The sequence below is a fragment of the Mastigoproctus giganteus genome, chromosome 3 (genome assembly GCF_048544385.1).
Source record: "Mastigoproctus giganteus isolate SK-2022 chromosome 3, ASM4854438v1, whole genome shotgun sequence".
NCBI lineage: Eukaryota > Metazoa > Arthropoda > Arachnida > Uropygi > Thelyphonidae > Mastigoproctus > Mastigoproctus giganteus.
In genome coordinates this window covers 29,836,738-29,864,181 of record NC_143577.1, presented here as the reverse complement: position 1 = coordinate 29,864,181, position 27,444 = coordinate 29,836,738, and the positions used below count along the sequence as shown (strand labels likewise).

Sequence of the window (27,444 nt, the reverse complement as noted above, 5' to 3'; positions counted from 1 at the left end):
GATGGTTTAATTTTTAAAAAATGCTATAGTAATAAAATAAATTAAGACTGCAAAGCACAAAACACAAACTGTATGACATAAGAGTGATAAAAGTCTATGTAAAACTCCAGAATACCCATTCAACTGAAGTGATGTCAGTGATATGTTCTCTTTTTCAAAAGTAGCTGTGATGTTTGCATTGACAATACACCAGTGTTCATCACATCCTAATTATTACTTTTAAAACTGTGAATTATTCCATACTGTACATTGCATTGTACAGTATGAATTGTGCACTGTATTGTATTGTGTTAATTTGGAATAATTTAATAAACTAAAAGAAAATTTAAATACAAGCCAAATACTTCAACACTCTGTTACTCCCCTCATAATGTCTATAATATGTACAAAGAACTTAATTATTATTAACAAGAAACCCAAAAACAGGTGAACAAACTAGAGGAGAAACTATTTGAAAAAATTGTGTGGGTTTTCTTTCTGGCAGAATGTGTTGGTATTTCAACGGTAATCAAGTTTTCTCTGTATTATTGCCACTGAAGAAGACCCATAGAGCTCTGACATGTTTGATGTATATTTTGGTTAATTTATTAAATTATTCAAAATTAATGAAGAATATGTAGTAGAGAACTTGCTGTTCAGAGTATTAATTTGTGTAGTCATATAACTGCTGTCAAAACTTCAAATTATGACAGATTAGCAATAATCAAAATAGTTTTGTTATTAGATGGATACGAACTGGGCTATTTGAAGACATGGATAGCACATGAAATATAGTGCAATGCATTGTACATAAAACATAAAATAGATTGGATAAGGGTATTAAAATACATCAGTTTTAGAATTGATAATTGTCAATGACATAATACCACACAGTCATTGGAACCATTTTTGCAACAGAGAATACATTTTTGGCATGTTGCTGCATGTGAATATGCATTGTTTCAGCCAATGATGAAAAGCTTAGGCAGTTTTAGAATTGTGTATATTTTAATCAGCTTATTTTTATTGTTTTTATACCATATAATTTGTTTTTATCTTTGCAGTCTATTTTATTACTGTGGGTAGTTTATTCTTTTATAGTATTTTGCACATTGTGCAAATATAGTTTTTGCTTAAATTTGTAGTGAGGAGGAAAGGAGAAAGGAAACTATTAAATTTCAGTTAGTTTCCTTTGGAATGATCAGCTTTATATATGTATCCTTACTTTTGTGCTATTTGTATCTATGAGAGATGGTTGAAATATGCTAAATTTGTTCATCATATTTTGTGTTACTGTCATGTTTTGCATATCTTAATGATAGTATTCCTTATACACCTGGAATGAGATTCACTATCTTTAGCATTTGGAATAATTAAACTTTTTGCCACAACATTTTTCATGTATTGCATAGTATACAAAAACAAAAAATAAATAAATAAAATAAAAGATTTTAATCCTTTATTGAAGAATTTGTCTAAATGCAGTAAGCAAGCTACATATAACTGTTTAACTTGATTTTCTTCTTAACTTTTGTTACCAAGAAGTCAATTGGCAACAAGGTAAAATTTCTTGCATTATTTTCCTCTTATATTGAGAAAGATGTTGGCAATCAAAGTCAGTTCTTCCTTTCATCCTTTTCTGACTAATTTACATTTCCAGAGGATGTTATTGCATGAAATCATAAAGATACAAATGCTCTGGATAATTACCTCTCTGATCTGTAATATATAGTGAAAGAATTCATGAAGATAAGTTATTTGAACTACATGTACCTACTGTAATATATATTTTGTTATTAATTTTTTGATAATGGAAATAATAAAAATTTCACATTTTATAAAAGGCTAGTTTCAATTCTTTATTTTAATCCTGTACTGTGAAGCATTTTGCTACATTGAAAAACATTTGTACTGCCATAAAAGATCATTAGAAGGTCAGTGTCCTTAATTAAATAAGATTTTATAAAACAAACTGGATGTCTTAAATCAATATTGATTGAGAGGTTAGCAAGGGCGAATGTCTTCCATGGAGAGAGAGAGTCTTGATTGTTGATATTGCTAAGACATTGGATAGCACATGCAACATAAAACAGAGTTCTCCATTTGCTTCTGGTGGCTGGCCAGCTGGATAGTACTGTCTGAAACCCTTTGGGTTTTTAGTCTTTGCACCACTCACAGACCTGTTCTCTAAAAAGTGTTTATCACCATTGATGCCATCATTCCCTGATGGAGATTTGCTGGTTTGTGTCACCTTCAGCTACAAAAAAACTGAACTCCTTGTAATAATAGTTACTCAAAATAGAGCTGTGCCCCCATATCCACCGATTCAGTTACCCGCGGTTAATCATGGAAAAAAAAACTAAAAAACTTAACACATACCACTCGCATGTCCAATGTGATACTTCCCCTTATTTTTCACAATGTGGATTTTAAATCTAATAGCTTCCCTTTATTTTTACCTGTTGCATATGGTTTGGTCACCAACATTATAATGATTCTTTAGAGATTTAACGGATGCACTGTTCTCAAACTTTTGAATAACTCTTGCATTTGCCTATCATTTTTGTGATTTCTAAACAAAAAAAAAATATAGTTACTATAATAAAAAAAATTCACACATCCCTGACATAAATAACAAAACAAAATTTCTCCTTTTATGGTGCAACGTAACATGGCAATCGACGCGATGCACTAAATCAAACTAAATATTTGGGGGGGGTTAAGCAGTAGGTGTGAAGCCAGCAGGGGTTGCAAGATAATAGGTACGCTAATCTCCCAATGACTTATAATGGCAGTTCTTGTCACTCATTTACGACTTGCAAAATATCTGTTTATACTAGTCTATATGTCTGTCTATTCTAGTTATTACTTGAATTTTATGATTTCTGTTAGATTTATTTTTTATTTTTTTTTTTTATTTGTAGTTTTGAAGTGACCCAGTTAATCCAATCCTAGTAAATTGAGAGTGCTGTACTTTATTATTACTGTATTTAATGTTGGTAATGTGTTTAATTTATCAATTAAACTTTATTATACATATGTATGTACAAGAAAATCACGTTATATGTGGGGTCAGCAGGTGTTCGCTTATATCTGCGGTTTTAGCCGTCCATGGTAGATCTTGGAACGTATCCCCTGCAGATATGGGAGGGTCTTACTGTAGAGTTATGGTGTAATGAATATATGCAGCCAGTCTCATCCCCTTCAATTTATTACAGAAGTTTTATCAAAATGTTTTTAAAAAATTCTGATTTAAATATATTTTATAGTAAAACATTTTTAATTTGTTTCACTCTCAATTGCACGTTTCAGATTTTTGGTATAATTCCATATTTGAGCATGCAGAACAGGGATGTAAAACTTTTGAGATGCTGGTAGGCTGCACCATTGGTTCTTGTGGGGGAGCGGGAGTTGTACCAACAGCTTTTGGAGGCTCGTGAGCTGCTCTAGTGGACACAGCACACCTGTTACTGAAAAAATATTTTCACACATTTCCATATTTTTGCTTGCACAAAAATATGAGCTGATGACCAGCAACATTTAAATAAAATTCATAAATAAGATGACATTTAAATAAAGAGCATTTATAGGTTTAATATAGCAAGCTTGTGAAAGTTGACAACACTTGTGGGCTCTAGAGGGTTTGTGTGGGCCATGCACAGCCCACAAGTATTGTGGGCTGTATGAAGCCCACACATTGCATAATAATTATGCAACATGCAAATGCATGACTTAGTGCTTTACTTCAAATTTAAGTAAATCCAAATGAATTAATTTATTATTAAGAGAAGTAATCTAGAGAATGAAGTGAAATATTTATTAAATTTTAGTAGAACCTCAAAAATCCAGAACTTTTTCTCCAGGGTCAGGTGACCGTATAAGGGCAGAGAATAAAGACTGGTCAGACTTAAAAAAAAAAAAAAAAAACCTGCTGGTTCACCTAAAGTACTTAATATTACAGTAGTGCAGATTTAGTTCTTAAGGGAATTTGGTTGCTGAATTCATTTACACTATTTATACTTCATGTTAAAAAATATTGTACATTTGAACACACATACCAGAGACAGAATTCAAATTTTTTTATTTTTTAGACAAGTATGCTACCCACTGGAAAAATCTGGCAGTACATACAGGTTAACATTTCAGCTTAATACTGGTGATTGGAAATTATAGGGATCAAATCTACTGTAGGTAATAAAAAATTACAAATGACTTCTGAATGCTTAGACAATATGTACAGCCTTCAAAAACTTAATTTTTTAAAAATGTGGAATGTATTATGTCCCTGAGTATGTGTTGGATTTATGAGGTTCTACTGTATATAATTACCTTCCTACTCCATTTTGTGTAATTTCTTTCTTTGGAGTTTAACCTTCATTTGTGTATTGATGACTTGATGCAGGAATAGAAGCAATAAGGCCTGTGTAATAAACTGCATAAGATTCCAGAATTGTAGCTCTGGGAGAAAATTTTAAAGATATAAACTATTACACATTATTGATATACAAGTCAAACTTGTTTTGAGAAATTACAATGTATAAGATTACTTTAAATAAAGAAAAAAGTATCCATATATCGCATACAATATATGCTAATATTATGAGGATTTTGGTGGATATTTAACACAAGTTAAATACAAGCAAATGTTAAGCTCATTACTGCACAAGTCCATTCCCAACAAAGATCATTTAAGGGAGAATATAAGTCTAAAGTTGTTGGTGATAAGAGAATGTTCCCTATAATCAGACTAATTCAGTATTGCACTTAGTGTCTGCTTGTATTTATTTATACAATATACACTATATATATATAGAGAGAGAGAAAGAGAGAGAATGCTCCTGTTTTATTTTAATGTTTGCATTTGAATTTATATTTGAGCCTAACCGTATTGCCTGGAAATTTGGTGTGCTAGCAGGTGCTGGTTCGCCTAAAGGTCTGTGTTATGAATTTAAATTAAACTAATCTAAATTGGGGAAAAAACCAAAGGAATATAAGAGGAGTATAAAATGGAAAATTTTATACTCTTATGGAAAATAATATGAAATGGAAAATTTTATAATAATGATTAGAAAAGGAATATATTAACTATTAAAAGTTAGAGGAGAAGGAAATTAGGAAAGAATTGCATTCATTTACTTGGCCATCTCTCTGTTACTTTGTTAGGGACTTTGAGCAGACAGATAGCTATGCATATCCATTTCTGTAGTCCCAATAAGTTTTATTAAGTTTCATTAACTATTTTTAGATATTCTTTATATAATAAAATGTGCCTAAATGCTAAATTATTTTTATTTTAGATTGGCATTTACAGTAAACTGGGATTGGGACCCAAAATCCAACACATATGCATCAGTATAAAGTACATAGTGTATTTACTTTATACACAATCCATAATGATATGGACAGTAGTTGGTATAAGAAAGACCATAAGACTACTCAGTTGCTGAATTTATTGGTAGCTGGGGCGGTAATCATAATTATAATTGATAATCAGTTATAATGATAATTAACATGATAAATAGACCAGATGGTGCCCCAGCTACCAATAAATTCAGCAACTGTGAGTGGCTTTATGGTCTTTCTTATATTGACCACTGTCCATAATGATTACAGGTAAATACCTATGTACTTTATGCTGATGCATGTGCTTTAGGTCCCAATCCTGGTAAATGCAGCAGAATATGCATTTGAATTGACTGTGGCCCATAAGACTTAAATATGGTTAACAATTGTACTCTCATCAAGGTGATAAATTATAAACTCAATTGTGTCTCATTTTTCTCCAAAAAAAAAAGTCTGTTCCCATGCTTCTTTGGTTGATGATACTTGAATTTTGAGACACGTTTACGTGTCTATTAGGCATTACTCTGACTTCTAATCTCTCTCCACAAAAGCACATCATAAATATTTCTTCCTATGCATAAAAAAAAAAATTATCTCTTTTGCTCTCAGTGCTACTATTCTAAACAACTGCTGTACTCTCTGTAAAAACTTAACTTCTAGACTATTCAAAACAGGGTAACCAGTGCCAATCTCTTACAATCTCTCCACACTATCTCATAGATGTTAAGTTTCTGCTGCATACCTTTTCTATAAATACTTCTGTTATGGGCACTGTTGTTTTAAATTGACATCTACAGTTCCCCTGCTCTCTTCTAAGCCAATCTAAACACATGCCACAATCATTCAGCTTCCATTTACTGTGTGACTCCAAACTCAGAGAACCAACTTTTCTCAATTTAACCTTTGTGCTTCTGTTTTTTGGAACAAACCATACTAAATGTATGGTTTGTTCCAAAAAAAAAAAAATGAGCATCATGTATGATACTATACTCTTTAAAATTTATTTAAAAACGTACATTATCTTCAATTGAAGAAAAAAATTCATGTTTTATACTGTTTCATCTATTATGTTAAAATGAACAGCATTTTAAAATATTTCTTACAAATTTGAGTTGATATTTCAGTAAGGAAGATTAAGAGAAATTCGAATGAAATTTACTTTAACATCCCCATTTCTTATCTGAAAATTCTATACAATATATACACCAATGAGCCAAAACATTATGACCAGTGAGTCGTTATGCAAATTGAAGCAACTGCAGGTGAAGTACAGCACAGCACAGGTCGGGACACAGTATAAAAAACACCTCATACTGAGCTCTGTTAATCAGTGTTACTCTTGTTCTTCTGGTGGGAAAGGCAGCGGACTTAAGCGAGTTTAACAAAGGCCAAATTGTAATGACCAGACAACTGGGTCAGAGCATATCCAAAATGGCACGGCTGGTGCAATGCTCATGGTCAGCCATGATTAGTACCTACCCAAAGTGGTCCAAGGAAGGAAACCCATGAACCGCTGGCGAGGTGTTGGACGACCATTCCTCATCGATGCGTGAGATGAGAGAAGGCTCTCCCAGGTGGTACGTGGCAACTGGTGCAACTTACCGGTAATTGGAATGCTAATGACGGGAGTAATGTGTCACAACACACAGTACCTCAAACCCTGCTGAAAATGGGGCTGCATAGCCACACTAAGTGCCCATACTAGCCACAGTTCACCAGCGACAGCACCTACAATCAGCACCCAAGCATTGAAACTGGACCTTGAGTGATTGGAAGAAAGTCGTCTGGTCCGATGAATCATGTTTCCTGTTGCACCATGTGGACAGCCGGGTACATATGTGTCATTTACCTGTGGAAGTTGTTGCACCTGGATGCATCATGGGACGAAAACAAGCTGGTGGCGGTGGTTTCACGCTTTGGGTGCAACCCAAAGGTCGCGGGTTCGAATCCCGCCTCGGGCTTGGATCAAATCAAAGTACTGCAAAAAAACCCTTGCGAGGTGCATTATGGCCACAGAAGCCAATGCGCCAACAACTACAAAAAAATGCTTTGGGCAATGTTCTGCTGGGATAATGGGTCTAGTCATCCATGTGCTGGGCACTCTGATGTCTACCACCTACCTAAACTTCATTGCTGACCAGTGCAGCCTTTCATAGCAATGGGCTTCCCCTCTGGCGGTGTCTTTCAGCAGGATAATGAGCCATGTCACACTGCCCGGATTGTTTGAGACTGGTTTGCAGAACATGAAGACTTCCAGGTATTGCCCTGGCCTCCAAATTCCTCAGACATCAATCCCATCGAGCATCTGTGGTTTGTGTTGGAACAGCAACTCCGATCTGCAGCATCTTGACCATGGACTTTGCAGGAGTTAAAGGATCTGCAGGTTGCGTGTTGGTTCCAGATACCACAAGACATTTAGAAATCTTGTAGCGCCCATGCCTCGCCGGGTACAAGTTGTTTTGGCTGCATGTGGAGGACTATGTATACATATATATACATACAGTAATATATAATATATACAGGGTGTTTCAGTTAAACGTTTCAGAACTTCTAAGAGGGGTAGGGTACATCCTGACAACTCAAAATCATATAGCAACGTGGGGTCGGAAATGCTTTCCTGAAGCGGTGTTGTACACAGAAGCACCATAAAGAAAAGAGACCGTAAGTGAGAAATCGTTTTAATAATACATGAAAAGAAGCAAAAGGTACATGGATTAAAGTAAGTGTTCGAAGTTTCTTCCACGGGCTACAATGCACGCCTCACATCTCCGACGCATGGACATCCGAACATTCTGGAATACTCCAGGCAAATTTCGAATTTCTTCGGCAGCTACTGCGATTCTTGCAACCAGCTCCTCAGCATTGTCAACAGGGGTGTCATAAACTAGCGATTTCATATGACCCCAGAAATAAAAATCAAGACATGATAGGTCGGGTGACCGAGCAGGCCAACGCACGGGACCACCACGTCCGATCCACTGTTGACCAAATGTGACATCCAGGTAGTTACGAACATCTCCGCTATAATGGGCAGGGGCTCCATCGTGTTGGAACCACATTGTCTGTTGCGTCGATGCAAAAATCTCTCAAAAGTTGTGGCAATACTTGCTGCAGAAAGATCAAGTAGATAGGTCCGGTTAGACGACACGGTAACAGGTAAGGTCCGATGAGGTGATCTCCCATAATACCGGCCCATACATTGACCGAAAATCGAATCTGTGCTGCACAACGTCCTATTGCATGCGCGTTCTCGACCGCCCAGATATGGTCGTTATGCGTGTTGAAAATTCCTTCCCTTGTGAAGGATGCCTCATCGGAAAACAACACTTCAGCAGGAAAAAGGGGATTTGTAGCACATTTTCCAAGGTACCACTGTGCGAAAGCAATACGAGGTGCATAATCCTCCGGTTGCTGTGTCTGGACACGCTGCACGTGTAACGGATGCATGTCTTGTTCTCGGAGAATCCTCCAGACGCTGCAATGGGAAACCCCGACTGCATTTGCTAGACTTCGTGTACTCGTTCTTGGATTCCCCTGTACATGCTGCAGCACATTCTGTTCGACGGCTGGAGTCCGTGCTGTTCTTACCCTGTCCCTGTCAGCTCTTTCAAATGAACCTCTCTCAGCTAACCTCTGGTGCAGTCTTGCAAAGAAATTATGACTGGGAATACGCCTCGTCGGATATCGTTCCGCGTACAAATGCTGTGCGGTTGGCCCACTACGATTTGCAGCCCCGTACGCCAAATGCATATCGGCTAACTCTGCGTTTGTGTAATCATCCATCCTACTAACTTGGCATTCTTGTTCAAGAAATTCGAAATTCGCCTGGAGTATTCCAGAATGTTCGGATGTCCATGCGTCGGAGATGTGAGGCGTGCATTGTAGCCCGTGGAAGAAACTTCGAACACTTACTTTAATCCATGTACCTTTTGCTTCTTTTCATGTATTATTAAAACGATTTCTCACTTACGGTCTCTTTTCTTTATGGTGCTTCTGTGTACAACACCGCTTCAGGAAAGCATTTCCGACCCCACATTGCTATATGATTTCGAGTTGTCAGGATGTACCCTACCCCTCTTAGAAGTTCTGAAGCGTTTAACTGAAACACCCTGTATACATATAGTATATATACAGGGTGTCTCAAAAATATTGGTACAAACGTTTAGGGGAGGTAGGTAACATCTAAAGGAATGTGAATCGCATAGGAACCCATAACCGAAAACATCACTGTAAGTCGGAACACGGCACTGTTCATCAGTTCGCGAGAGGGAAAATTTCTGGTTTACTCATTCAAGCAGTAGTCGCCGCACGAAGATTGTTTGTTTGTTTCGGGATTTATTGGGCGCATTGGCAACTATGACCATAGTGCGCCAAACCGCCGCACGAAGAGCATGCATCGATATACAAACTGTGAGCTGGCCGACATGCACCAATGGACGAGCTACCCAACGAATTTATGGAGAACGCTTCCCAAACAGACATGTACCGGACCACCGTTTGTTTGCGCATGCATCAAAATTTGTGCGATTATGGGTCATTTAGAGGTAACAGGAGTAGTGCGGACAGACCACATTCGACGCGAACTCCCGCCATGGAAGAAAGTGTGTTGAATGCCATTGAGAATAAACGTACTACCAGCACACATGCCATTGCCTCTGCCTTAGGAGTGTCTTGTTGCAGTGCACAGCGTGTTTGGCACAACGATTCCTTACACCCCTTTCATCTCCAAAGGGTTCAGTTACTGCTTCCCCAAGATCATCCTGCACGTGTGGGTTTTGCGCAGTGGTTTCTCCAAGAAAGTGTTCAAGACTTGAATTTTCCAGCCTATCTTTTGTTCACAGATGAGGCTTATTTCACTTGGGAAGGCTTATTCAATCAGCACAATGTGTGGGCTCATGACAACCCACACGGTGTGCACCGCCATGCAGCACAACATCGCTTGGAAAGAAATGTGTGGGAAGGTATGGTCGGTGACTGCTTAGTTGGCCCATACCTGTTGCCATCCCGCATGAACTCCGCTAAATATCGGATCTTTCTTGAACAAGTTCTACTAGGGTTACTTGACGTTCCAGCAAATGTGAGACGCAACATTTGGTTTCAATATGACGGGGCGCCTGCCCATTATGGAAGGTGTGTTCATGACCATTTGAACAGGCGTTTTGGGCATCGATGGATTGGCTGTGGTGAACCCGTTGCCTGGCCCCCACGCTCACCTGATTTATCAAGGGGAGGGCCCCACCACAGAAAGAAATCACCTTGATTTCTTTCTGTGGTGGGGCCCTCAAATCTATTGTGTATGAATTGCCTGTGGAGACAGAAATGGATCTCGGGGCAAGACTTGTCTGCGCTGCTGCTACTGTCAAAGAAACTCCAGGTGTGTTTGACCGTGTCCGCCAATCAATGCTGCGTCGGTGTCACGCATGCATCACGTCTCATATCATGAAATGCATCCATCTCATACTCCATTGTTAATATTATGTCAAATGTTTGCCACTAATTACTGTCTTGTGTCATTTCTGCTTCTTGTGCCTCTGCTGCTACTTTCCCGTGACGTTTCCGGTTATGGGTTCCTATGCGATTCACATTCCTTTAGATGTTGCCTACCCCCCCCCCAAACGTTTGTACCAATATTTTTGAGACACCTTGTATCTATTAAACGGACACCAATATAATGAACTTCGGATTTAACAGACCAGACAAATAATAGTACAGTAATGTACATATTAATTTTGACCATATCATTTTTTTTAGGTTATACAAAACTTCAGTGTTATTATTAATTAAAAATTAATAATAATTATTTTCCATTATTATTTTGATAATTACCTACTTTTATTTTTATAATCAAATTCAGGAAATTGTTTTTCATTCTTTCTGAAAACGTGTTCAAATAGCTGTTTTCCCAGATAACAGATAAGAGCAAGCGGTGATTTGCAAGCTGAACGTGACTTGGGACTGCAAGTCTACCGACTCTCTTTGTTTCGGTCTCAGTCTGCCTCAAGCTACGTGTGGTCAGGTTGCATACAGAGTGTTTCTGTGATTTCTGAATTGTGACTTTATTTATTAAATAATTTTGAAATCCTTACAATTTAAAATAGCATCGTGATAGAGGAGTTAAAAGAAAGCATGTGAACTTAAATGTGGCACAGAAATTAGAGCTAATTGAGAAATTAGAACAAGGCATCTCAGTAGCACGTATTTGTGAAATTTAAGACGTAAAAAAACAAACTGTTTCTGATATCCGTAAATCAAAGGCCAAATTGCAACATTTTCTTTAAAATACTGTGTTGATAGCTCTAAATGTGGTTCTACAGAGGGGAGTATAAAACACATGAAAGGTGCGCAAGATAAAAACTTATTATTATATTACATATTCTTTGTTATAATTTAATAATTTTATACCGTATGGTACTGTATATTGTATTAAAGCTTTTTTTTACATTAAGAACAAAAAATTCCCCCTTCCAGGTTACATTCGATTTAACGGACACCTCTTCTCCCCTATTAGTCGGTTAAATCGAGGGTTTACTGTATATATATTTTTTTTTCTTCCATTCTGCATGTGATAGCTAGCAATACATTTGAAAAACAATCAGCTGAAATATTGCAAAATATTCTGCTTTATAACCTTCAACTTTATTCTTAAAAACAAAATAAATTTCAAAAATGAAAAATGTACCTACAAGAAAATTACCATTCCAGCTTTGTCAGGTGGTGGATGCCATATTAAAGTAGCACGTATTTTAGGTACTGGATCAGCGTGGGTTACTGCTGAGCAGGTGGGAATATTATGAATTGCCTTGATTTTGTCCCAAGTGCCAATCCTTTCATTTGTATCAGGATCAACAGCAACTAGGAAAAATCCCTTGAAAGGTTTTCCACTAATCCTTACTGTTAAAAAAATAAATAAATACAAGTAATAATTTCGTAAACCAGTTCAATAGTGTCTACATGGTAAAATTCAAGTGGGATAACAAGAATGTCGAGGATGATATGAATGATTAAATAGCAAATTTTAATTAGAACTACCGATTAAAATATTGCTTTTAAATGGAAGTACTCGTATATGAAAATACTTCCATTTAATAATTATACTCATGTATGATGTTTGTTGTTTTTGTACCAAAGCAACTGAGGCATCAGTATATTATGTTTGTAAATTTTGTACATTTAATATTTTTTTTATTTATAATATTAATTAAATAAAAAAAGGAAGCCTTTTCTGTATTAGACAAAAAAAAACTAAACTACATCCCTGTGTTTTCTTCATCCTATATGTACTGATCGAAATTTGGCCTTTGGATTTCCCCCATGGCTCACCTGACCATAGAGGCAAATTATTCTAATAATTAAAAACTGTGTATAAAAAGCAAAAATCCACAATTTAGCTTATAATTGTAACCTCTTAGTTTTAATTGATGCTTCTTGTTTTTTCAATACATGAAAATGTTATGTTGGCTTTATTCAATTTTGTAGCCCACATATTCAATTTCACCTGACATGGGTGCCGTTTTGCCCATCTTGCAAGATGTGCTCCCGACCTTGGATTGTTCCACGAAGCTAGTTTTTTTGTGTGAGGCCTCCATCCTTGGATGTAGTGCAGCCACACAATTTCCTTGTATAGTGAAATTATAACTTCCCTATCTCTACAAACCATTGCGCCATAAATCATCAGCAGGATGTTATGGGTTTAGCCTTGCCACCTGTCTACACTTGCATAGAAAACTTTGTGTTCACCTGGATCTTAATTCCAAGATTTATTTCTTCTGGTATTTTTAATTCAAACCCCCTCCAAGTGTGTAATTTACTTTGGGGCTTTTATTTTACAAGTGTAAAATGTATTTTACAACATTAAAACAGCTGCTACTAGATGCTAGTCATTAAATACTCCCTAATCTTGAATTGTCTGCATGTTTTGATATCATGCTCTGTATTAGTAAGTGTCCAGCTAGATTTGATTTCTTTGGTCCGTTAGCTAGTGATTTCTCTGAGTCAGCATTTGCTAGCCTAACCGTTTTGGGATACACTATAACAGATCAACTATACATATATATGTGTATGTACACTGGTGTTCAAAGAAAGCGCTTCACCTAGGAATTTTACATTTCTAACCCTTTTTCGCGATGGTATGTTACATTAATGACTAGCATCACAAATAGAAATATAAACAAAAGATATTTATTAATGGTTAAGGCCAAACTAAGTAATATTTGACAGGTGCTCTCAAAATATTCCAAAATGAGCATTTGCAACCTCTATACAACAGTTTTGGTAAACAAATGAAATGTTATCAGAAGCCCTCAATTTGCTTCAATTTATCATTTTAAATAGAAAACAAAATGAAAAGTTCACCAGGTGCAAACTAATATTTAGTTGAACCGCCTCTGGCCCTGATGACAGCAGCACACCGTTGAGGTATTGACAACATCAATTTCTGAAGATAATCAACTGATAGTTCGTCGTTCCAAACACGATTTATGGCTTCCTGAAGTTCACAAGGGGTCTTTGGTTTCTTTCTGGCAACTGCAGATTTCACATGATGCCAACAGTTCTCTATAGGATTCAGGTCCAGGCTGTTTTCCTGGCCAGTTAACAGTTGTAATGGACCGTTCTTCCAACCAATTTTTCACCTGTAACAAATGTAAATACTTTACTGTCGAACCTCTAATGCAGAAATGAAGCTAAAGTAACTATAAAAGTGCCTACTTACACTTTTCGCCCAATGACAAGGAGTAGAGTCGTCCTGAAAGATGCAGTTACTTGGCAGGTTGAAATAGTCTCTTAATGGTTGACAGCAATTTGCCTTCCAATGTAGCCAGGTATCCATCGGCATTTATGGAACCGTTTATAAACTGCAGGTGACCTACTCCGCGATACGAAATGCCTCCCCATATCATTTGGTTGGTAGGGAATTTCACTGTAGACGCCATACAGTCCGGATGGTATTTTTTACCACATCTACGGCGAATCGTTTGTCTCCCATCAGAGCCATGAAGGTTGAATTTCTCATCCGAGAAAAAAACTGACTTCCACTGCTCGGGGTCCATTTGATATGCTCCTTACACCAAATTAATCGCGCCTTTTTCATTTTTTTGTGTGGAGAGGCTTCTTAGGACCAAGGGCTACAAGTCCATTTTTGAAGAGGCGTCTTCTGACTGTTACTGCACTTGCTACCACTCCTGTATGTTCTTCCCATTTCTCTTTTCAGCTCAGAGGAAGAAACTTTACTGTTTTTAAGGCATAAGCGCTTCAAAACGTGGTCCTGTTTCGGCGTAGAGACTCGTTTGCATCCGGTTCCTTTTTTCCCATCAGCAGAACCAGTATTCTTGAGTTTGGAAAGAAATCTACTCACTGTCGACTGATTACAAGACACTCTATAAGCAATATGACTGGAAGAACATCCTTCCTCACATAAAGCAACAATAGCACTCTTTCTTCGTGGCTTCAACAGCACGTAACTCGCCATCCTGACACAAGCAAGGAATGACTGCAACTCTTGCAGTCATTCCTTATATAGCTGAAGTTAATAGCTGATACAATATTACGTCATTATCTACCCGTGTCAATCTTATATGATGCAGTCTGTAAGAAATATTGCCATATACTTAAGTTATTCGGACGAAAATTACAATTTTAAGGGGTGATGCACTTTCTTTGAACACCAGTGTGTATATATATATACACTGAGTGATCACTGAATTATGACCCCCCCCCCCTATGAAAACTGAATGCGACCCGTTGACTACGTGAGGTACGAGAGTGCCGAGTTAATCGAACTATGTAGCATAGATAAGGTGTCAGTGGTTCAGCAGGAAGTAAAATTCCAGTTGATTGCTGGAACAAATTTCCATCTGTTATTATGGAAGTGGGTAGTTTGAATAAATTCAGAACTAGACAAATTATTTAAGGGGATGGATAGTTAATTTTTTTTTTTTTTTTTTTTGCCGATGCTTTGTAAATTTGCCTTTTTGCATCCTTTGCCGCAACTATTATTTATTATTTTTTTTTATCAAAACGATGAAATCTATTTATCAAGAATTTTTTTAATCCCAAAACAATTTATGAGTCATTTAACATGTTCATGCTAACAATTTAGGAAGTGTTCTGTTGAGGGATATACATACATAAATTCAGGGCTCTGAATGGATCGGTTCACATAAGAAAACAGTTCCAATTCATCGCACCATTGGTAATATCATACGTAACTGATTATTAAAAAATAAGATCTATTAACAATATTTCTATTTACTAAAATTTTCCATTTCGACGCCTATAACTTGAGAAGACCTATCGGGTCTAGCTCTACCATGTTTGTTATAAGTTATGGGTTAGGCCAGCCGCGCTCAATGCTTGTACTTCCACAATCTCGTGAGAATTGTATTCGTTTGGTATGAAACATTTCTCGCGTCTTTTTTTGCTAGCTGTTTCCCTTACTTTCCGCTTAGCCTTGAAGTGATACATTGCTGTTTATGCAAAACAATACGAAAACGTAATTTACTCTGACCCTTCGAGTGGGATTTTACTTTGAGGAACAAAATAATCAGCAAGTGTGCAAAATCTGATGAGTTGGGGATAGTAAAGCACTGAAACACCATGCAAGAAACTGCTTGACAATGATCGCGTTGTGTGAAGGTGCATTGTCGTGTAGCAAGAGCACTCGTAATTTGGCCACGTTTGGCTTATCGCAGAATTTTTTTCAACGCATTTACATCTTTTTTTTTTTTACATTTTATTTACATGCCTTTTTATTTCATAGATACAAACACTTTCTATTTACAATTATCGGATTCTGTGAAAAAACACTGAATTATAAAGCTTCACTTGCAAACTATGAAAAGCAATAAACCATATACCATGTTTGTTATTTGGTTTTTAGGAGCATTAGCAGCTAAGGCCATATTGCTCCGGGGATATGCGGTGGTCATTCCCTGACCTTTCCGCATCCTCCATATTTGGTGGTCATGGGCTCGAACCCAGGTCTAATCAAGAAGCGTGTGCTGCGCACTGCTGCTCCTGCCCACCTGGCTGCGGAGGCGCCAACCATATACCGTTTATGTACGAGTACTTGTTTTGAGTGGCGCCTAGACATTAGTCGAACTCCACCTTGGAAAATCTGTTGAAAACAGTAACACTGTCTACAGGCCTAAATATATTGTTTCTGTGATGTGTAAGTGGAGGTTTATGTTGTTAAGTTGTTTCAGGCCTTTTTGCCACCAGTGAGCTATCAACACCCGCCTGTCTATCACTGTTTGTCTCTAGGCACAAGGAGTTATACCTGATTCTGCAGCAATTTGTTCTCCAGTTGAAGGAATGTAATACCAAAGGACAACAGCCCTCAGGCTGCCCAATCTGAGAATAAAAAATAGTCATTAAAATTCTTGTCCCAAACCTAGGGACCTGTACTGGTCTTCAAATCTCAAAAGAAATTATATAGGGTCGATCAATTCATCCACAACTCTACCAAGCAATACAGTTAGGCAAACGATCTGATTTATAATCACACCTTATGATATATTCATTGTGACAAGCTGTGGCCTGTAACCAATTAGTTATAGAAGCAATCAAGGAAGTTAACAACTTAAATCTTAGTGATTGATCTCCAGAATCTTCGATCTCCTAAGCACTACAGGAAAATTAATTTACAATATTTACAATACATAGAATTTCTTCAATTCGTATTTCATAACTAGGAGCCACAGTGATTTAACAAGGCCCTAAGAAGTTAACCTTGAGCGCGAAATCGAACACTGAAACTATATTGATTTAACATGTAGTTTTACACATCTTGTTAAATCAGTTTTATGTCTGGGAAAGTTTACCTATGTATACCTACTTTAATTCCCAAAAATGTAATATCCTAAACATTTAAAAAATACAATTTCTATATACTAATTATTTAGCAGGAATATAATTGCATGTCCCTAGATTTCCATTTAAGCTTCAACCTTCGATAAATATTAAAGTTTCAAAATAATTATGCGCAACTGTAAATTTTATAATTAAATTTGCTCTAAAATCTTGATATACATTTTAAATTGCTTTTATTTGGTAATTTCTGTCTTAAAAGACAGAAATTACAAATTTTGATATTCGTGGCCATTTAAGTAAATCATCCACGATTTCTTTCCCATGTGTTTCTAGCAAAAGCCTTGACCTGCTTGGAATGAATAACATTAAATCGTCACCATGCGCTATTTTATTGCAAATTTGACTTTCTTTTAACCATTGGTCTAAAACAGAATTTCAGAGGAGAGTGCCAGTTCTTTTCAACAGTCTTCCATCACTCCTTCGAAAAATTCACAGTTGTCTATCTGTCCTTTTGGTACAAATTCTTTGTGCACAACTCCTTGCCAGCTACCATTGCTGAGATGTCAGGTGAAGGTGCGTAAGAATGTGCTTTGAGTTATTGGGTTCTAGCCCATGACCTGCTAAATACGATGCTGTTTCTTGTATTCTTTGTATCTTCTGAACTCCTCTGACCATGTGGTCATCCGGGAGTATAAATAGGAAATTTATTAATTTTATAATTTTTTTTAAATCAACAACATCGTTTTGGTTCAAGAATTTTATAAATGGAGTTTCTTTGGCCTCGGCGAATTCTCTAAACCCATGCAGCTGACTGTTTTTTGTTTCAGGTTCGTATGCAAAACATCAGGATTCATCACCGGTTATGATTTTTTTAAAAAGTCTGGATTACTGTCTGCATTTCAATCAAATCTCGACACGCAGCAACTCATCAATGAAGTGCGAGCAAACTTTCCATTTTTTCAAATATATATATAATCTTTATTGTGTACAAAAGGATGTATACAATGTATACATCCTTTTGTACAATGTATACATCCTTTTGTACACAAATCTTCGACAACAATCGAACGTGCAGTATCCTTGTTGATGTGAAGCTGGTCTGCTATCATTCGGAGGGAGAGGCGACGATCTTTGTGTGTGTGAGCGAGCTATTTCCAATGAACAGGGTGACAAAATATATATATATATACACTTCACAATGACTGAATTATTTTATTCATTTTTTCCTCACACTAAAGAAAACACAAAAGGTAATATTCATTTGAGATAGAGAGTTAGCAACATTTAAATTCAACGTGCCATGAAGCACACAAAATTTCTTATAAATTTTCAAAAATATATTGAACGTGGAAAGTAATAGTGGCTGATATACAGTGCAAGGATAGGATTCGGGGGATACATGGTTCCTGGGCAACGCGACGATGTCACACCTCTCGCTAGTGGACGAAACCACTTCTTGGCAGGTATATAGGTACACTGCATCAGTGCATCCACGTAGACGGTAATTCGATATCACTATGGATAAACGTCGTGAGTTAACCGACTTTAAAGAGGGATGATAGTAGATGGCATGTGTCCCTCTATTGTAGAGGTGGTACAGAAATTGCACTGTCCCCGTTCGACAGTATCAAGGGTGTATCGGGAAAGGTGTTGGACGTATCGAGAAAAGTGTTGGATGAACGTGGCCGTCGACGTCTGTCTCGCATTGTTTCAGCCAACACGACAGTGGCACAAATCACCGCCGACTTCAACGAGGGAGGTGCCAGAAACGTCTCCACCAAGACCATCAGGCGATCATTAGCCACAATAGGTTATGGGAGCCGCCGACCCACCAGAGTCCCATTGCTAACACCGCGAAACAGGACTCTACGTCTCACTGGGCGAAAGAACATCGGCACTGGACCTTCGATGATTGGAGACGGATCTCCTGGTCCGATGTGTCTCGTTTCCAGTTATTTCGAGCGGACGGGAGGGTGCGTATCTGCGAGAAATGCACGGAGCTATGCACCCGTCATGTCAACAAGGAACTGTTCAGGCAAGTGAACTGTCAGTAATGGTCTGGGGCGTGTTCAACTGGCACACGTTGGGACCTCTGATAAGTTTGGACGCATCTCTGAACGGTCTAGGTTATGTGCCCATCCTTGCAGACCATCTGCATCCCTTCATGGTCACCGTGCACCCACAGGACAATGTGCCTCCCCACAGAACCGTGGTGACTAAAACATGGTTCGAAGAGCATTCCGCATATTTTTCCACCATGGAATGGCCTCCCCTTCACTAAGTCGGTATCCCATGATTTCTGTCCTCTCAGTATATATATATATATATATATATATATATATATTTTTTTTAACTGTGCATATAACTAAATATATATTTATGTTATATAAATATATATATATATTTTTTTTTAAACTGCACATAATTAGCAGAAATATATGCGCATGCCCAGGTTAAAATTTTGCATGTTTAACGAGTTTTTTAAATCGGAAAATTGAAGACTAACGTTTCGTCTTTGTGTTTCATGGCTCTAACATTACTTTTTAATTTTCTTTACAATTAATATATTTTTTGAAAATAAAAGATAAAAAAATACTACTTTTTTTAAATATCACATTTTTTATTAAAATCTAAAAAAGTGAATACTTTTTTAGATTTTAATTGAAAAGTTGAATATTCATATATTCCAAGCAGAATTCAAAAAAAAACATAAATTTTTTTCAAAATATTAAAAAGGAAGTTTACACCTGTCAGGGTGTGCGCTAGTAGGGTTAACAGCATTTATTTTTTAATTTTCTCTAAAACAAGAAATTAAATTTTTAAAATTGTTTATTTTTATTTTTAACATTTTATAAGTAAATCCAGGAACGAACACCAGGAATAGAACAATTTAGAACAGCGTGAAGTAATGTAAAAGAAGAAAAGGGAAAACAAACAGCAAAGAGGAAATTTAAACACTGGATTAAATAAATACATAAATTTTTAATTGAAGAATTTAAGAGCCGCAACATGATGGGCGTTTTAACTGGTATTGAAAACAATACCGGAATATTAAACTGAAAAGAAAAGCAGTCAAGGTAGACCAGTTCAACTAATAAAGAAGAACAATATCATTACGACCCACATGTCATAGAGCTTGCCTAATTTAAAAAATAAAAATAAAGTTGGCACACGTTTACTAAATGGTGTTTACTTAATACACAGATGTATAAAAATCATGTGCATTTTTATAAACACAATTTGAAAATATTCAAGGAGTTAATATAAAGATTGTAAGTGGAAGTGTGATCGAAAAGATCTGGGACTGACTAATAAATGATTAAGCTTTTTTGGTGAGTCTTCTTCGAAGCAATCTCTTTGGCTGTTTTCTGTAATTTCCTCATTCCTTGCAAATCTGTGACATTTCAAGGTAGCTTTTAGCTTGGGGGGGAAAAAATAAAATAAAAAAAAATAATACAGGGTGATAATGGAGTTAAAAGAAAACGCTGAGTGTGCAAGGACATTGTCATGATGCAAGTGTCAATTCTGGTTATTTTATATGAACAGCGTTACGCAATTGCTTGTAGAACTCTTGTAGCATTGCTGGTTCACATTTGATCATGTTAGGCAAATACATAATGAAAATTGCCCCGTGAGAAAAAAAAAAATATATAATAAGCGTCATCTTTATGCAGTGATGAAGATCTGAAGATTGAGATTGGCTTACTTGTTTGGGGGTACTTGGAAAAGCCTGAGGAGTCATTGATTCAGAAGATTAGTCCTTTGTTTCCGAATCATAGCCCACGATTCGTCGTTAGTAGTGATGAAGATCCTGATGAGAATTTGTTGCTCTCTGTGATCATCAGTGAGAATGTCAGGCACAAACTAGACTGAAATGCGTCGCATTTCCAAATATTGTGGTCCCATAAGAAATAATAACTTCACTGGCGACTTTTTGGGAATAGTTAAACGTCTATCATTCGGAATAGTTTAGGGCTAAAGCCTCAGGTTACATTGGGAGTTAACCTACAAGTTAGTGCAATTGCATCATTTCTGTACGTAGCCAACTACTTAAGTAGTTATAAACTTCTTTCTTGCATCATATGCCTCTACCAAAAAAAAAAGTAAAGTGCAGCCATTATCAATCCACTGCAGGATGGAAGCCTCCTCAACAATTCATGCTGAGGGAAAATGGACCATAATCTGCCACGCTGGTCCAGTGCGGGTTGGCAGATCGACCGTATTCAGCAGTCAGGGGCTTGAACCCCGGTCTACTCAAAGAGTAGCGTGCTCCTGCCCACTCGGCTACGGAGGCCTCTACTAATGCTAATAAAATTTTTACTTTTTTTATTTATCTGCTTTTTAGTAGGCCGTTACATGTTTTTTTATTTATATTATATTATAACTTATAACAAAGAAGTGTTTACTGGTCCCAGCATTGTAGATTCGCAATGGCAGCCTAAAATCGCTGCCTGGAGGAATGACCTCAAAGCCACACCCTGTATAAGATTTCAGTCACTTACAAAAAAAAAATTATGATACATAAATTACTTTTCACCATTTCAAGAAAGATAAAAAAAATTCGTGAATCATTGAAGCCTTCAGATATGATCAAAAGGAGATGTGGGCTCTACCAGTATAATTTGCTACTCTATAATTGCCTTCATTCGGATACTACAGGAAGGTAATTAATAATGATATGAATTACTTAGTTGCATGTAATTTACTGTAATTAGTTGCATGTTTACTAAAGATTTTGCTGACGTCAAGGGAATGAATGAAGGGAATATAATTCCTTCCCACCCAAATCTTAATAAGATTATCAACACCATTTAATGATTCCTAATGGAGGAGTCATTAAATGCTTCTAGCATTTGAAAAATTAAAGATTTTGTTTGTCTCAGGGACAACTGCTTTTTTGTACTTCATTCTTCAAATAGTTACTTACGATTGAAACAGGCTTCTCAATTTAACTTCTTGCAGTAGCATTTGTGAAAATAATCATCTGTTTAATAAAAACCCTCCGGTTAAATCCAACAGTTACGAATATCATTCTTCCACACCATACAGAAAGAGCTGTCTAGAAATCTGTCGATACGATACGAATCTAAACCAACTCCAGAATGTTGTGGGGAAGAATTTTCAAATGTCTTTTTTTAGTCCAGGTGAGGGTTGTGTTTTTTATCGTGCGGAAACTCTGGTTTTGAGTCTAGCAAACAGGCAATTTGACCGAAGAATTTGCAATTACAGACACAAACTATGAATGTACAGATTAAGAATTTGCAATTACAGACAGCGTATGAATATGCAGAGAAAGCATAACTTTAATTGCCTTGGCATTTCACACATTTACTCCTTTGTGATGCACTTTAATACACTTTCGTTTAATGTGCAAAAGTGATTTGCACATTAAACGAAACCTTTGCAAATGTTTAACATGTGACAAATAGTTTCCAGTTATTTTGGGACATCTATATCCTCGATTTTCATGAAATTCTTCTCGGATATATGGGATTGCATTGCACTGATTTTGAATTATTTTTCGCGTTGTCAATACTCTTGTTCCAACGTTAGAGTTAGATAAAGATTATTTCCAACACCGGTCAAATAGGAAATGTAGCTGAAAATTTTTAAAATAGTAAAATGAAGTCTGCCCATATAGAGAAAAAACATTAAAAATGAATAAGAGAAAAATAAGGAAAAATGCCAAAAACCAGTGAACGTATTCTTTGCAGGTTTAGAATTTCCAGAAATGGAAAACTATCTTCAGAAATGGAAGGCATTTTTTCTTTTCTTCGCATGTGAAAACTCCAGAACGCAAGGCCTGTGAGACGATATGTCTCGACTAGCGAAAGCTGTCGCAATTTTACTGAAATAAAATTTTGAGAGAATAAATCAAATAAAGTGAAGGTCACCTAACGAATAAATGAAAATACCTTAAAAGGAGAGTCTACTGGGTGGACGTCCTGGCGAAAAACATCCATCCGCTTGATTGTATACAGCGGCAGGACTTTCGTAGGAGCTTTCTTTGTTTGAGGACCACACTTGATGACAACGGCGGACCGCGATCACAAAGTAAGCATTGAAGATAGCAAGGCAAGTGATTTTCATTGTAATTATTATTTGAAATATGGATGCTTTTGCCGACCGGGCTAGCCAGGTAGGTAAAGTGCCTGCGTGGCAACCCAAAGGTCGCAGTTCGAATCCCGCCTCGGGCTTGGATCAGAGTAAAATACAAAAACTTTGCATTTTACTCTGATCACAGAAGTAACAGACTACTGTGATCAGAGTAAAATAACTAACAAAAAAATAACTATCAGAGCCAACTAACAAAAAAATGGATGCTTTTTATACACTAAATGCAGGAAAATAAGTTATTTAAATTTAGATTAATACTCTCTATCTTTATTTAGTGACTAGCCAAATCTGAGCACTTGGAATTTCTAGACTTGGGCAATGGCATTATCGGCAACGACCGCCCTTACTGTCATATATGAGGCCTTTGATTTGTAAAAGGGATTGCCTGCCATGCCCACGTTTTTCTGTAGCTCAATGAAGATTATAGCATAGAAATTGTTATCAATAAAACCTGCTGTAATTTGTGCAAGAGCACAAAACTTAGTGAGATGTCTGTAATAGGATATGTACACGCGAGATTCGATATCGGAAGGTGATTCTACCCCATTTGTTGAACTTTATATTCATTTACAACAACTAACTGAATTGGGACCTTCTATTCTAACTAACTAACTTGGGACCTTCTATTCTATCAGTTACCGTACAATCATTAGCCCCAGTGTCTATTGAAACTAGTGAATTAGGACATAAAACCTTTTACAATCATAAGTTTCAGGTACAAAAGCGATCGATTATGACTGAAAAAATGTCTACCGATTCTGAGCCTGAACTACAGGATCTAAACCCTGTTGTTAAGTTAAAACTTTCAAATACCAAGGACAAGCAAGCAGAGTAAAATTCAGAGGGACAGGACAGCAAGCTTCTAGCAAAACAAAAAGGTTTAACACAAGATCGAGAACAGAGTCCCTCCCAAACTGAGGAAACTCAAGAAATAATTGAAGACACAACAGATGACAATGATACCACTCCCCAAGCAGAGTCCCCGTGGGTAGAACAGTTGGTATAATCATCGTCTTCTTCGCACTGGGTGGAAAACACCTTGGTTCAAATCTCGTCAATATCGCGAGGAATTTTTATCAGCATTTTCCACAACGTGGCTAGTTAATCGGTCTCAGGCGAGGTTAGGTGGTTTTTTCTCGCCGAAACTCGAGTTTTTCATCCAGCAAACAGAAAATCGATCGCAGAACATATGCAATTTTCAAACAGTATACATGGCCTTAGTCGCTGATAGCCTTAGCCTTAGTCGCTGTCACTGTCACCCTTCACGCTAGTGGACGAACCCACCGCTTGGCAGCTATATAGGTACACTATATCATTGCATTCACGTAGGCTGTAATTCAATGTCAGTATGGATAAACGTCGTGAGTTAATCGACTTTGAAAGAGGGATGATAGTGGGTACCCGACTCATGGGTCACTCTATCATATAGTTGGTACAGAAATTGCACTATCGCCGTTCGACAGTATCAAGAGTGTATTGGGAATACGCTATTTCCGGAATAACATATCATCGTGGACGTGGCCGTCGACATCCGTCTCGCATTGTTTCAGCCAACCGGAGAGCGACAGTGGCACAAATCACCGCCGACTTCAACGAGAGAGATACCAGAAACGTCTCCACCAAGACCATCAGGCGATCATTAGCCATAACAGGTTATGGGAGCCGCCGACCCACCAGAGTCCCATAGCTAACACCACGACACAGGACTCTACGCCTCACTGGGCGAAAGAACATCGTCACTGGATCTTCGATGATTGGAGACGGATCTCATGGTCCGATGAGTCCCGTTTCCAGTTATTTCTAGCGGACGGGAGGGTGCGTATCTGCCGGAAACGCACGAAGCTATGCACCCGTCGTGTCAACAAGGAACTGTTCAGGCAAGTGGACTGTCGGTAATGGTCTGTGGCGTGTTCAATTGGCACACGTTGGGACCTATGGGATGTTTGGACGCATCTCTGAACGGTCTAGGTTATGTGTCCATCCATGCAGACCATCTGCATCCCTTCATGGTAATCGTGCACTCACAGGACAATGTACTCTTGCAGCAGCACAATGTGCCTCCCCACAGAACCGTGGTGACTAGAACATGGTTCGAAGAGCATTCCGCAGATTTTGCCACCATAGAATGGCCTCCCCGTTCATCGGACATGAACCCTGTGATGCTGTGGAAAGGCCAGTTCGAGCTTTGGAACCTCCACCCAGGAATGTGACGGAATTATGGAGAGCGGTGTAGCAAGCATGGATGGAAATACCTGTAGAACGCTTTTGTAAACTAGTGGATTCAATGCCTCACAGTGTGACTGCACTTATCCGAGCGAAAGATGGCCCTACCCGTTACTAGGTAGGTATATCATGATTTCTGTCCACTCAGCGTATGTGAGTGGGTAAACGTGACTTCACGCATGTAAGTTTGAATGTACTGTTGAGTGCATGTATATATAATATCTTTATTGCAGTCATTGAAGAGTTACGTGGATGCCTGATGCAATACCCATAACAACGATAATGCTAGAGGTTTAACATAAAAATTGACCAATACAGAAAAAATTACATAAAACAAATTATTAACACGGGAAATGAAAGAAATTTTTTTTTTCATAGTACACACAGCGCGGTGAAAATACGATGCCAGTCACTCAGCTGAAGACGAAAGCTGTTCGCCCATGAGAATCTTCTGTAGGATTTGTCCTCTATGAACTTTTTGTAGTCGACATCCATCTCCCGGACATTGTGGAGCATCTCCATGAGCAGGAATCTGTCGCCTAGCCTGAGCCTCCACGCCACAAACTGCAGAGAGGGGATGGCTCTTAATGGTTTCGGGTGGGGGGATCTTGCAATTGCACATCTGTCAAAAACTTGTTCTTCAAATGAGTGTCAGATGTGCAAGTTATGTTGCCACGGATGGGTAAAAAGGGACACTTGATCAAAACGATGAAAGCAAAAGCTCAATAATTTTCTCAGCTCAAAATAGCGAGTCTGATCACAGCCCCATTTACAAAGTTTTGCCACTAATATCCAGACACACCAAGTCACGCACTTCAAATTCTGGAAAATCTATGGGGTGACCATGTCGATTGCTGTGAAATATTATCCTTCATACCTGTAATGAGGCTTATTTTTTAATACTTTCCCTTTCAGTATTTCGTACTTAAAGACCAGTAAGCCACAGGGTCAAGCTGCAGCTTTTTCCAAGGAGACTAAGGTCACCATTACAAGGATATCGCAGCGTTCAAAAAATAACTGATTTCTTGGAACGTATCGAACTAAGACCAACTCAAGGTCCCTCAGAAAATATTAATCTTTTTTCGTTTAATATTCCAAAAATTTCAACAACAACAACAATAATAAATAAAACTATTTATTTAAATAATAATAATAATATAATTTATTTCGATAATCTACTTTAACATTAGGCTGCGTGATAAATAAATAACAATCAGATTTCTTTTTTTTTGCCTTTCTTTCTTCTTTATTTTTGTTTTTCCTCTTTCTTATATTATTCACATTACAAAATTTTCTCTTACCTATTATGTCACTCTTTCTATCTGGATAATACCGACTCGCTGAAGCAGTAAAACTGTAAGAGGATTTGTTAGAGGGCGCTGGTTTAGTTTTGATATGACGTGGAAGAAGAGTTTCACATGCTTCAATTGGACCTCCAGTAGGAAAGTCTGTTACAGGACGACACTCAAAAGTTAGCACTACAGCAATAAACATGAAAATTGAATCCATTCCTTAAGATTTTTACACAACGAGCTGAAATTACTTCAAGAAGTCTTCTAAATGAAAACTTTTGACGCTGTTTACTTCCAATTTAAAACTAGAGCTCTTGCGTATTCAATAATCATCAAATAACTGAACTAGCTCAACAGGTTGGTTCGTTTTCTTTTAATCGTTTTATATTATTACTACTGCAACCCAAGGTTTTTCTTTAATCTGGGGATATACGAATACTTTTGAATCCGCATCATAACTTAGCAAGTTAGTTTACCGTCGCGAAAGGTTCCGACACCTGTTTATTGTAGTTTTTCCTGTGTTGGTGAATTAAAAATGACTTTCTTCTTAATTAATATTCATCTATTGGTTCCATGGTTTTCCTAGAGGGCGTGTAATAGCCGTTTTACCTTTCAAATAACAAAAATAAGAGTCGTAACGGCCTTTTGTTATCCAAGGGCAGGCGTGTACCATCGAGCAGAA

At 37.4% G+C, this 27,444-nt stretch overlaps 1 protein-coding gene across 2 annotated transcripts; it reads right to left on the bottom strand.

Moving 5' to 3' along the window:
- Window positions 1-1,537: 1,537 nt before the first annotated feature.
- LOC150087835 (putative defense protein 3) lies at window positions 1,538-27,033 on the bottom strand. 2 transcript variants are annotated; one of them, XM_090370459.1, is made up of 4 exons: window positions 26,772-27,033; window positions 12,006-12,213; window positions 4,309-4,437; window positions 1,538-1,698 (listed from the first exon to the last, which is right to left on the bottom strand). In XM_090370459.1, the coding sequence occupies exons 1-3, from the start codon at window positions 26,977-26,979 to the stop codon at window positions 4,347-4,349; spliced, it is 507 nt and encodes a 168-aa protein (XP_090226585.1). In that variant the 5' UTR covers window positions 26,980-27,033; the 3' UTR covers window positions 1,538-1,698; window positions 4,309-4,346. The 2 variants fall into 2 exon arrangements, with proteins under 2 accessions (XP_090226585.1, XP_090226586.1); XM_090370460.1 differs by lacking the exon at window positions 1,538-1,698 and having other exon boundaries at window positions 4,379-4,437; window positions 12,002-12,213.
- Between the last annotated feature and the right edge of the window lie 411 nt (window positions 27,034-27,444).

Excerpts from the sequence above, each read along its gene's own strand:
- LOC150087835 (XM_090370459.1), bottom strand. The coding sequence starts at position 26,979 with ATGGATTCAATTTTCATGTTTATTGCTGTAGTGCTAACTTTTGAGTGT. Across the intron at positions 12,214-26,771 it reads TAGAAAGAGTGACATAATAG|TAAGGATTAGTGGAAAACCT; the intron begins GTAAGAGAAAAT and ends TTTTTTTAACAG. Across the intron at positions 4,438-12,005 it reads GCTGGAATGGTAATTTTCTT|AGCTACAATTCTGGAATCTT; the intron begins GTAGGTACATTT and ends ATTTTCTCCCAG.